We start from the raw sequence: 11,185 nt of genomic DNA, 5'->3' as shown, positions 1-11,185 counted from the left end.
AACCCAGTAGTTCTAGGCTTCACTTTTTCAGCCCTCGCTATTCCTTTCCTGGGATGCTTCCTGTTACTCTTGGTTTCCCTAAGAATACCAGCACCAAACCCTCCTCTCTCTTCCCAGAGAGTGACTACCTTTTCCCACTAGCAGTCCCTGTCTAGCACCAGCTTCCTGGCTTTATAGGCCCCACCTATTCCTGCCCAGCTGAACCTGCTTGCAATCAATTCCCTGCTCCTGGCTCTTCTTCCTCCTGGTGCAGCCTATGGAGTTAACAGGTCTACCTGGCCACCTTTACCCCCTTTTTGTGTGGTGTGGACACGCCCTCACAAGGGCACATAGCTCCATTCTGAGGGTGGCTATCCAGTAGAACAATCCCATTACCCACAGAAGGCCTCAGGCTTCTTGCCATCAGTGAAATTATGAACACAGACTTCAGTCACTCTCAAATAAGACCATTTTATTTGAACAAACATTAGACATAGTGAACAGTGGATGAAAGCAGCTCTGAGTGCAGCTTCTTTCCTGGGACAAACCAACCCCATTGTCGCTTCAGAGCTACTGAAGGGGAATGCTTGCTCTCTCCATAGCACTCACTCTGCACTGGGGAACCAGGGAAGCCCAACACTCCCAATGAGCTCCTGCAGGTGCTTTCACCCCTCCTCACGCTCAGGGGGTGTTTTCTTTATCAGCCCTGTCTCAGGGTTTGTTCTTACATTATGGAAATGCACAAAGACCCAACCTGCAAACAGAATTAGTTACACAGAAGAGCTGTCCTACACAGCTAGGAAAAAAATGCAGTGATACATCTATGACTGAAAGTGATATTTAGCTGACAGTGCACTGCATAGTTGTATAATGGCAAAATAACTCTCTTCAGTTCTAATTACTGGTCTGCGTTCTCCACAGTTTGGCCCTGCATGACTGGATCCAGCTGAACTCAGTGACATTTCAAAAGGGCCACACCCAGTTTGCACAAAAGAGAACAATTGCAGCTATGAACAGTTTTAATACAGGGATGCAGCTAGTGGAGACTATAAGTCTCTACATGCAATGCTCCATCTTGATCCAAGTGACCTGGCTGTACCGTATGCATGGGCTTCTACTCTTAGTGGACTGCATTTCTGTGTTAAAGATGAAGGTGGCTGTCATCTGAGTGGCATTTGGACAATAGGTCACATTCTGGCCACCTGTGTGAAATGCTATGGTTTTTATAGTCAGACTAGGCAAGGGGTGTGTGTCCGTGTGTAAAAACAATCCCCAAATATATCCCCTGGCCTGACATTATTTCAGAGAGAATGTCCAAAAGGATGATTGACTGCCAGGTGCAGAGCAACCCCTGATTCTCCAGAGCATTGCATGAAAGGCCTGTGATGTTCTTTACCCTGTAAACTACCCTGAAATGTCTCTGTGGAAATTTTTTAGAAATGGAGATAAGCTCAGTAATAAGGGGTGAGTAATCGCACTAGGAAACTGACCCCGGTCTTAGGGTCATAGGGAACAGACTCACAGACAAAGTGGGCTGCTTCGCTGGGCGGGCATGGAGCAGACAGAGTGTGTGTCTTCCTATGGCAGGATCTTTAAGGGTTTCCTTTGCTTCAGGCCTCAGTGGATCAAGCTATAACTCCTGAGAACAGAAAGGAGAGCCCTGGGCCCTCAATTCTCAATTTGCAGACTCCAGGTTTGAACACTACAAGGGGAACTCAATTCTCTCCTGTTCTGCTGTACAGCACCGAAACTGATAGTTTTATCTGAACAAAAGGAACTGTCCATCCCGTCCCCCCACTACTTTCTCCTGAATTTTGAAACCAAGGGACAAAAACATTTTAGAAAGCTGACTCACTTGGGTTTTCATCATGAGCCAAATCCTACAAGCATGATAGTGGAATAACTTTTCTTCCTTCCCCTTCCTTTCCCCTTCCCCTCTTTCCTCTCTTCCCTTCTCTTTACCCTTTCCTTCCTTCCTCTCCTTCCCTTCTCTCCTTCCTTCTTGGCTTCACTCCACATCTCTCTCTTCCTTCCATTACATGCTTTTCTTTCTCTCCCTCAACACCACTGCACTTCCCTGTTGCATTATAAACCCCTCACTATCACAGCGTTGCCTTTGTGCCTGATGGCCAGAGGTGCTGAGGCCCAGCAGTCCCACTCCTTACCACCTCTGAACATCAGGCACAAAGGTGTCTCAAGGTAGGCACCCAAAAGGAGTGATCACTTCTGAGCATATGGCTGTAGCACAGTAACCCTCTGTACTATGGAGCCCCCTTTAGGGAATGTTTTGTTTCAAGGATGACTGCAGCTTATAGTGTGATTTCCCTCATACAGCCACTGGTCTTTTTCCAGGGTTTGCCTCATGGGTAAGACCTTTCCTACATGGTAAGGTATCTTTACAAACCCAAGAGCACAGCTCTATCACATCTTGATGACATCGTTCCCCTCTCTCCCATTTTAGTGATCAGAACTAGAGGGGAAGCATCTAACTCCTACTTTTTTAAACTGACCAGCCCCTATCGACAACATGGTAGTCTCCTTTAAACACCCCCTTCCTCTTCTCAACCAAGACTTTAGAACAGACAAAATAAAGCCAGCTCTCCAGAATCCATCTTAAGGTTTACACCAGAGTTAGATTATGCTAGGATAGCATTTTGGAAGTTTTAGTTGGGTTTCAGAAATGAAACTGGTCATACCGGGCATAGTGAGCCTGCTTGTTCTTTAGGACCAAGTCTGGGTGTATTAAAGGCTCCCATTGTGCTGGAACACCACAGGCATGTCTACTAGATGCTTAAAGCTAGAGGACCATTTGGTAACCTGGTGCAATCGAAGTCCATTTCATGTCTCCCAGGCCTGTGACCATAACCCAGCAAGTGCCAGGACTCCAAGCCTCAACAGCTCACAGCACCCTCCTCGCTGAAGCCATAGGTGCAGTCACATGGCTCTCCAAGAAGGTGTGGGATCAGTACTGGCATAAGGTGATTTTCCAAACCAGCTTCAGACAAAGCAGAAGAACTTCTTCCAACGGCACTTGGAGAGGGTTTTGATCCCTTTGGCTGTCATCTTCTTTTCCTGTCGGGCTTTGTGCTCCACTGCACTGACAATGGCTGTGTCAAAGACTTCTTTCAGGTTCTTTTGGGTCAGCGCTGAGCACTCCATGTAAGTCTGTGCCCGGATTTTCTCTGCCAGACCTTCAGCCTGAAGCTTGGGCACAGGCCTCCCATGGTAGCGGTCCAGGTTGATGAGGACATTGACATCATCCCGCAGGTCAGCCTGCGTCCCCACCAGGAGCACTGGCGCCTGGGGGTTGTGAGTCCGTATCTCAGGGATCCATTTCTCAGTAATGTTTTGGAAGGAGCTGGGGTTTACCACACTGAAGCAGACAAGGAAGACATCAGTGTCAGGGTAACAAAGTGATCGGAGGCAATCAAAGTCCTCCTGCAGGAGAAAAATGAGAGAGAAGATCATTGGACTGAACTCCAACAGTGTGATACTGGTGTGAGTCCTTCACACGATGAATATGCTAGCAGCATCTCAGAGTCAGGGCACCATGTCCTCTTCATTCCACTTCCACGTCCCTGAAACTCAGCCCTCCAGAATGACAAGAGTCCTTGTCACATTCTGTTTCATTAGTGTCATTACTGTGTGTCCCTCTTTCCCAGCTGTACACTGTCCTCCCCACAAACCCTGCTAATAGCACCTGTTCCACAGACTAGTTAGAACCAAAACTCCTGGTTCGCTTTTGACTGGTCTCACCTGTCCAGCTGTGTCCCAGAGCTGGATCCGAACCGGGGCTCCATCTACCAGAACCTGCACTGCAACAGAGAGAGAGAAAGGATGATTACAGACTTGCTGCCTTTGAGGCAGACAGATGCGCACACACACGCACGTTTCTCTCTCCAATCCTGTTTTGTGTCCCTGGGGAGCTCTTAGAATTAATGCCCTGACTCAGTGTTAAAGTGACTCTCAGTTTTATTGCATGTGTCCACCCTGTCTGGCTATCTATCCAGCTCTCACTAAAACACCCAAAGCCCTGCCCTAGTAAGCACTTCAGGAAACCTGCACCAGCTTTCCTGGGGACAGTCTCTTTGGTTGCTCCGACACCTTGAGGGAATCTTTCCAGGGCATGACCACACAAAGGCCTTTGGTTGGGCTGGCTTTTCAGTCAAAGAGTGCCCTAGCAATAATTTGACAGTCTTCTCCCACATCCCCAAAAGATCAGTTAGGGATATATAGCATCTTGCACTTCAGGGACTGACTCCTAGTTTTTTGCACTCTGTGGCTACTTGGGGTATGTCTATAGTGCAATTAGACACCCATGGATGGCCGGTACCAGCTGACTTGGAGCTTGGGCTGTGGGCCTGTTCAGTTGTGGTGTAGACTTTCGGGCTTATGCTTCAGTCCAAGCTCTTGGACTCTCCCACCCCACAGAGTCCTAGAGACTGGGCTCCAGCCCGAGCCTGAACGTCTACACTGCAATTAAACAGCACCGCAGCCTGAATCCTGTGCGCTTGAGTTGGCTAGTGTAGACATATCCTCAGATCACCCTCCCTGGGACTGGCCAGGACGCCACCTCCTCATCCAAGGCAGGGATTTGGCATTTCAAGAAAAACTTTCTCAGAGATGCTCTCTTACTATTGCTCCAGCAGTGGAAAGCCAAGAACTTAAAACACTATTTTAAAGCAAAGGTGCTTAAAGGAAAAGGAATGTGATTTAGTTCCTCTGGAAGCCCTTTCAGGGCCTAGCTGCACTCTGAGGCCTTGCTGCCACTAGCAAACTCCACTGGGCTTGGATGTTTTTACCACTGTGTTGTCTACGCTACAGTTGCCACCATTTCTACCACCAGCAGTGAATTATATATGCAATTTTTGCACCCACATTATTCTATAATTGCAGGAAGCCTTAACGTGGTGTCTTCAGCCCCAGCTGTCTCAGAGTCAGGCCCTGTTTCCTGCCCATGGAAATTCAGAGCGAAGATGTTAGACCTCTGAGCATTTCAGACTCCACAAAGAATGGCTGGAGGAAAGGGTAGGGGCTGTGAATTGCATTAAAGTCTTGACAGAATGTGAAAATAGCACAGGTCTGCTGAAGGGAGGGAGACATCCTGTGCTAAGGTGACAATGGTGAGCACTTTACACCAACTAGAAGTATTTCTGATGTGTCATTGGCTCTGGTGTGATGGGGAGGGGAGGGGGTTTTGTTATTTTAAAGAAGCAAACTGAATCTTGTCTTATTCTTCAAGTTATTAGCTGGTGAGTGAAGTGGCAGAAACAACTGACCTCAGTGTCAATGGGGTCATAAAAGCCCTTGGGGTGAAGAATCATTCTGCTTACTGACATAAAACTGAAAGAGAGAGCGAGAGAGAGGATGAACTGAAATTAAGACACTCACACACAAAGAAGGAGGGAGAGAGGCACACAGAATGCACTGCCTTTCCTGCCAGCATATGTGAAAGCCATTGCTTCCTTGTGGCTGGAAAACAGTTGAGCCGTGTTGTTACCATATCTTAGCCCCAGGGGAGGAAGAGTAACCTGTTCCACATCAAAAGAACTACTGGGAATCTGAGCCCCGGTCTATGCTTAAAATTTAGATCAACTTAGCTACATAGGTGCCGACTACGTGGGTGCTCCGGGACTGGACGCAAATTAGATCCAGTCTGGATCCAAATCCAGTTCCAAACCTATGCTTGCCCAAAGCCTGGGTGGGATCTGGTTTCCCTTTCAGGCCCATTATAAAGATGGCCCTAAACTGTGCAGTTTGGATCCAGAGAGGAACTTCCTTAAAGTTCAGGGGTGTTCTGAGGATGGATTCTGGTTCAGGCCAATCTGTACTCATAAATGGGAAGGGCAGGAATTCCTCCACTTTTGCTATTTCCTATAACTGGCTGGATCTTCCAGGCAGGCAGAACAGGTGACTACTGAAGTTAACAGCAATATAGTGAAGGCCTGGTTTAAAAAGGTGATGAGCACCTGCCGTTCCCTTTGACTTCAGTGAGAGCTGTGGATGCTCAGGCCAACAGTAACTGTTCAGCGTGGGACTGATTGTGGGCTGAGGACAGCCATGTCCGAATTGCAGAGGGCAGCAAGATCCCTTGACCAATGCTACCTCCTCTTTTCTGGATCATTCCCTAGTGATGGGCCCCTTCAGAAGATGCTGATACAGAAAAACAATAACACATAATCATTATGAATGATGGTAATCCCCTGTCCTTCTCCCCGACACTGAACATGATAGTGTTGTGGGAGCAGAATAAGAACAGACAATTATCCGGGTGGTATTTCCTCAGAGACCCAAGCGAATGATGGCTCCTCAGACCCTTTTCTGAAATTCCCCTGCATCCTGGAACAGCAGAATGTTGTTTGGCTCTTTCCAGTAGCTCTCTGGGGAAAGCTAATGGGGCTCAGCAGTTCTCCCAGACCTCTTCACAATGATGACTGAACTAGAGGGGCATCCGAACAAAAAAACAACTCTGGGCTGAGCACCCCGCAGCCTTGGAGGTATGTGAGACCCAGATCTGGATCCCAGCTGAGCCCATCTTTAGTTTTGAGCTGACCTGCAAAGGAATCACAATGGGTCTGGTGCCCTTTTGTGTTTCTTTACAATGGATAAAGGAAACCTGAAATGTTTTTTAAAGGTTTTGTTTCTGCTTGTTTTCTACAATAGAAGTTAGAGTTCTTGAAGCTCAGCCATTGAGAGGGGAATGGATTTTTAGTCAGACTCTTTAAACTCTTCATTTTTTGTTAATAATTATTCACTGCCAATGCCAATGAGCATTTTGGACAGAGGACATCATACTTAAGAAGTCAGTGTCCCTTCCCCCATCAGTTAAGGATCTGGAGAGCTTACAGTAGACATTTCTGGTATTTCTAAAGGTGAAAACAAGCAGAATTATTTTTTTTAACCCTTTCAGCCCACATTTAGCCATTATAAAGTAGCAAAAAAGGCACACACCCAATTTAAAAAAAGAAATCTTTTGCAGGTTACCGTTAAACATGTCTGAGCCCTTCTCCACTAAGGCTTGCGCTACTGAAGAAAAAGCAAGCAATATAGACAAGGAGGTAAGATTTTCCGAAGTGCCTAAGGTTATGTCTACATGACGGAGACTATACTGGCATAGCCCCCTAATGTAGACACAGCCTACAATGGAAGAGGGTTTTACACTGATGTAGCAACATCACCTCCCTAAACGATGGCAACTTTATCCAAGGAAGCATTTTTCCATCTACAGTGGGGGTTGGCTTGGCATAGCTACATCATTCGGGGGTGTGGATTTTACACACCCTCACCAATGTAGCTATGTTGACCTACCTTTGAATGTACACCTGGCCAAAGTGACTGAGGGGCCCCAATATCAAAAGTGAACTAGTTATTCAGGAGCCTAAGCCTTATTCAGAGTCACTGGGAGTTAGGCTCCTTAATCCCATAGTCTCTTTTGAAAATGGGATTTAGGCACTTTTGAAAATGTTACCCAAGACCTATGAGAAAAGGAAGGAAATTTTCTTAGCCCTGTAGACAGGCTGAGCTTGTAGCTGGAGAGCTGAATGTGTGCAGCTACAGCATTAGTAAAGTGACAGCTCAAAGTCCAGGAGAAGGCAAGAGTTAGTGGGGTGTTAACATATCACCAGAACTTTATTTACTCTCCTGTCCCTCCAGGAGCCATTAAGGGATTAGCAGAGCTATCTCCAGACAGCAAACATCCATATATTTTAATATGCAAAGCAAACCTTTAGTAGACAGTGTTTACTTATGTGCTCTTTAATTATGTTAATTATTCATTTTTTTCATTGGGGGATAAACCCCAGGTTCCAGTCTCCTTTCCCCAGAACCAGGGCAAGGAATCAGAGGAGACTGATTTCCACACAGCTGTCTCTTGCCCTGTATCTCTGCCCTAACCAGCTACGCAACCAGAGCAATAAAATTCAAAGCTTTACACAAAGATGGACGTCTCCCTCTCCTTGTATCTGTCATCACAAAAGGGACAGGACCATGCCATGAATTTCCAAGTATTTCCACAGAGCTGTCTTTCCCCCAGTATTTTAATCTTAAATAGGTACATAACCAGGGCAATAAAACACTTAGGAACCCATACGGTCACCTCTCTCCCTGTATCCCAATCCTAACCAGTGACACACACAGCAAGAACACCAGTGAAAGTACATCTACACCAGTGGTGTACACAGTGGGGATACACAGAGGTCTTCCAGGGGTACATCAGCTCATCTAGACCTTTGCCTAGTTTTACAACAGGCTACATAAAAAGCACCAGCAAAGTCAGTTTATACTAAAATTTCATACAGACAATGACTTGTTTATACTGCTCTATATGGTAAAATGAGAAAGTGAGCAATTTTTCAGTAACTGTGTGCTGTGACACTTTTGTATTTTTATGTCTGATTTTGTAAGTAAGTAGTTTATAAGTGAGGCGAAACTTGGGGTATGCCAGACAAATTAGACTCCTGAAAGGGGTACAGTAGTAGTCTGGAAAGGTTGAGAGCCACTGATCTACACAACAAGTCTCAGAGCTCAGGTCTACAGACTCAGGTTCGCAGGTTTCATGCTGCCATGCTAAAAACAGTTGTGTAGACATTCGGGCTGGAAAGATTCTGAATTCCACCCCCACTCTGTAGGTTTCAGAGCCGGTGTTGCAACATCTACACAGCTGGGGCAGCTGATTTTAACACAGTAATAAGCCTGAGTCTGTAGACTCCGGCACTGAGATTCTCTGCTGTGAGCTGTGTAGTCATACCCTGAGAGTGCCACACAGCTGTCCTTTTCCCTGGATCTCTATCTTGACCAGGGTTACAATCTTTGGGGCAGAGTCTTGTCTAATTATATGACCATGAAGCCCTCAGATACTGCAGTGATGGGAGGCAGTATAAAACCTTCCCATAGAAAGATCAAGGAAGAAATCCTGACCCGATTGAAGTCAATGGGAGTTTTGCCACTGATGTCAGAGAGTTCAGGATTTAACCCAGAGTTTAGCACAGTTATGGGTAATACGTAATATGTTCATCAATAATAACCCCCATGAGAGTTCCATACAGCTCTCCCCCCTCCCCTTTTTCCTGAGAAGAGATGCAGGCAAGGGAATGAACTCCTAGCTAAGTCTCTTTGCAATGTTTCAGGCCTGAAGGAACAGACTCAAGCAGAAAAAAACTTCTTTTCTACAGTTTTGCACAGGCTCTAGCCAAGAACGAGAGTTGCCTCCCTCATTGTGTGTGAGAGGCAAAACCGGTTTCCCTTTACAGCCTCCTGTGCAAAAAGCCTTGTCTACACATGGGGAGCTTTAAAAAAAAAAGTCCAGTCAGTTCAGCTCCTGAAATGGTTAACTGTGGGAACTGATGGTTGCTGCTGAGGTTTTAAGCACTATGTTGACGCCATTGGCTTCCAACAGGGATAGATGACATGGTGCTTAAAATGTTGATTGTAGCTGGTAGCCCCTCTATACTAGGACTCCCACCATTGCTACCTCTGGAGCAGAGGAATTGCACGTTTTGGAAAGCTGTGTCTGAAAAATCCTAGTGTTGACAAGGACATTGTGACAGTGGAAAAAAAGGAAGAACATCAACCCCAGAAGGCAATAGCATGCTGCTGTCAGGCAGGATTCCCCAATAGGCACTTAACTTCCATTCCCCCTTACCTGAGAAGGTGTCCAGGGCAGTGGGCTGGTACTCATCAGGATATCCATTTGTTGTGTAGCTAATGATCAGGCTGGTCTTGCCCACAGCCCCATCACCTACCAGGACACATTTGATGCCCAGCTGTGGGCCACTGCCCCTCGGAGTGCTGTTTCTTCGCAGGGCGGGTGAATAATCCAGCAGCTCCTGGGGGGGCATGTCTTGAACAGGAAAAAGGGGAGCAGCTCTGCTCCCCCTTCTAAAAAAGTCTGGTGGATGGGGGTGGGGGAAGCTGCAAATCTCTGTTTAAAACAAAAACAAAACCAGCAAAAAACTAAAAAAAGCCCTTGGCAGCAGTCCCAGGAAAGTGTCAGTGGGTAAAGCAAGGCAGAAAATGAGTGTGGCTCAGCCACTATAGCCCACACACGGTGGCAGCTCCTTTGCCTCTGGAACTACATCCCTTGGAGTGTCTTGGAGCTGGCAAGGCAGCAGCTGCAGTGAGCTCTGTGCACTGGGCTGTGGGTCCCACCTTCTCTCGGTCTTGCCAAGCTACTATTGCTTAACTTAGTTCTACACCTGTAGTGGTTTAAAAAAAGCCTGCTTTGCATAGTCCAACCTCCTGTCTTTGTAACCTGACTCTGACTCATGGGCGTCAGCAAACTCAATCCACCAGCCTCCTTGCTTGCACTCGACATTTTCTTCTCTCTTGCTTACAGTTTCAGTGACTTTAGTGTTGGTGAAAGGTGGTGGCCTGACAGCCCTGCAGGGTGAAGTCCTCTGTGCTCAGAACAGGTACAGCAGAAGCAGTGGCAATGCAAGTTTTCCATATTGCCTTCCCAAGGTGCCTTTACTCTGTTCTGAAGGGGAATGAGAGGAGATTTCAGTCTTCAGACCCAGAATCTTTCCTTCTGCTCAAGCAAGGATGCCTGTTAGTACAAAATGCAGTGGGGCTTTGTGATGTGGACACCTGTTCATTAGGAAATGAATGGAGTCCAACGCATATTAGGGCCTGTCTACATGTTCAGAGCTGCAGAGGTGCAGCTGAACCACTGCAGCACTTTAGTGAAGACACTCCTAGGCTGACGAAAGAGCTTCTCCCATTGGTTTAGTTAATCCACCTCCATGAGAGGTGGTAGCTATGTCAATGGGAGAAACTCTCCCATCGCCATTGTGCTGTCTATACAAGGGGTTAGGTCGGTATAAGTGCATCATCCCCCTGAGTGACATAGTTCTATCAATGTAAGTTTATAGTGTAGCCCTAGCCTCACAAAGGCCACTGAAGAGCCATCAGATGGCACTGACTTTCAAACACTACCAATCTGATCTGGATTCCAGCCAGCATCCTTCAGGGGAAAGGCTCTGTGGTGCATTATCAATTCCCTAATGATGATTATTATTATTGGTTCTTATTATTTATTATGTGCATTACTGCAGCTCCTAGGAGCCCCAGTCGTGGACCAGGATCCCATCGAGCTAGGTACTGCACAAACACAGAACAAAAAAAGGTCCCTGCTTATCCCTCCGAACTATCTTTTCTTCAGAAGAAACAGTGATAACGTACTTCTAAGCCCAGTGCCAGTGGCCCCATC

General features: G+C 46.7%; 1 protein-coding gene across 3 annotated transcripts; it reads right to left on the bottom strand.

Moving 5' to 3' along the window:
* Positions 1-475: 475 nt before the first annotated feature.
* Positions 476-10,127, bottom strand: RHOV (ras homolog family member V). 3 transcript variants are annotated; one of them, XR_004372133.2, is made up of 4 exons: positions 9,620-10,127; positions 3,736-3,794; positions 2,797-3,417; positions 476-1,618 (listed from the first exon to the last, which is right to left on the bottom strand). XR_004372133.2 is itself a non-coding variant. In XM_032769063.2 (3 exons), exons 1-3 carry the CDS (start codon positions 9,813-9,815, stop codon positions 2,977-2,979), a joined length of 696 nt encoding a protein of 231 aa, XP_032624954.1. In that variant the 5' UTR covers positions 9,816-10,127; the 3' UTR covers positions 476-2,976. The 3 variants fall into 3 exon arrangements, 2 of the variants coding, with proteins under 2 accessions (XP_032624954.1, XP_032624956.1); XM_032769063.2 differs by having other exon boundaries at positions 476-3,417; XM_032769065.2 differs by having other exon boundaries at positions 476-3,417; positions 3,736-3,789; positions 9,620-9,747.
* Between the last annotated feature and the right edge of the window lie 1,058 nt (positions 10,128-11,185).

The sequence above is a fragment of the Chelonoidis abingdonii genome, chromosome 4 (genome assembly GCF_003597395.2).
Source record: "Chelonoidis abingdonii isolate Lonesome George chromosome 4, CheloAbing_2.0, whole genome shotgun sequence".
NCBI lineage: Eukaryota > Metazoa > Chordata > Testudines > Testudinidae > Chelonoidis > Chelonoidis abingdonii.
This window is presented reverse-complemented; position numbering and strand designations above follow the sequence as displayed.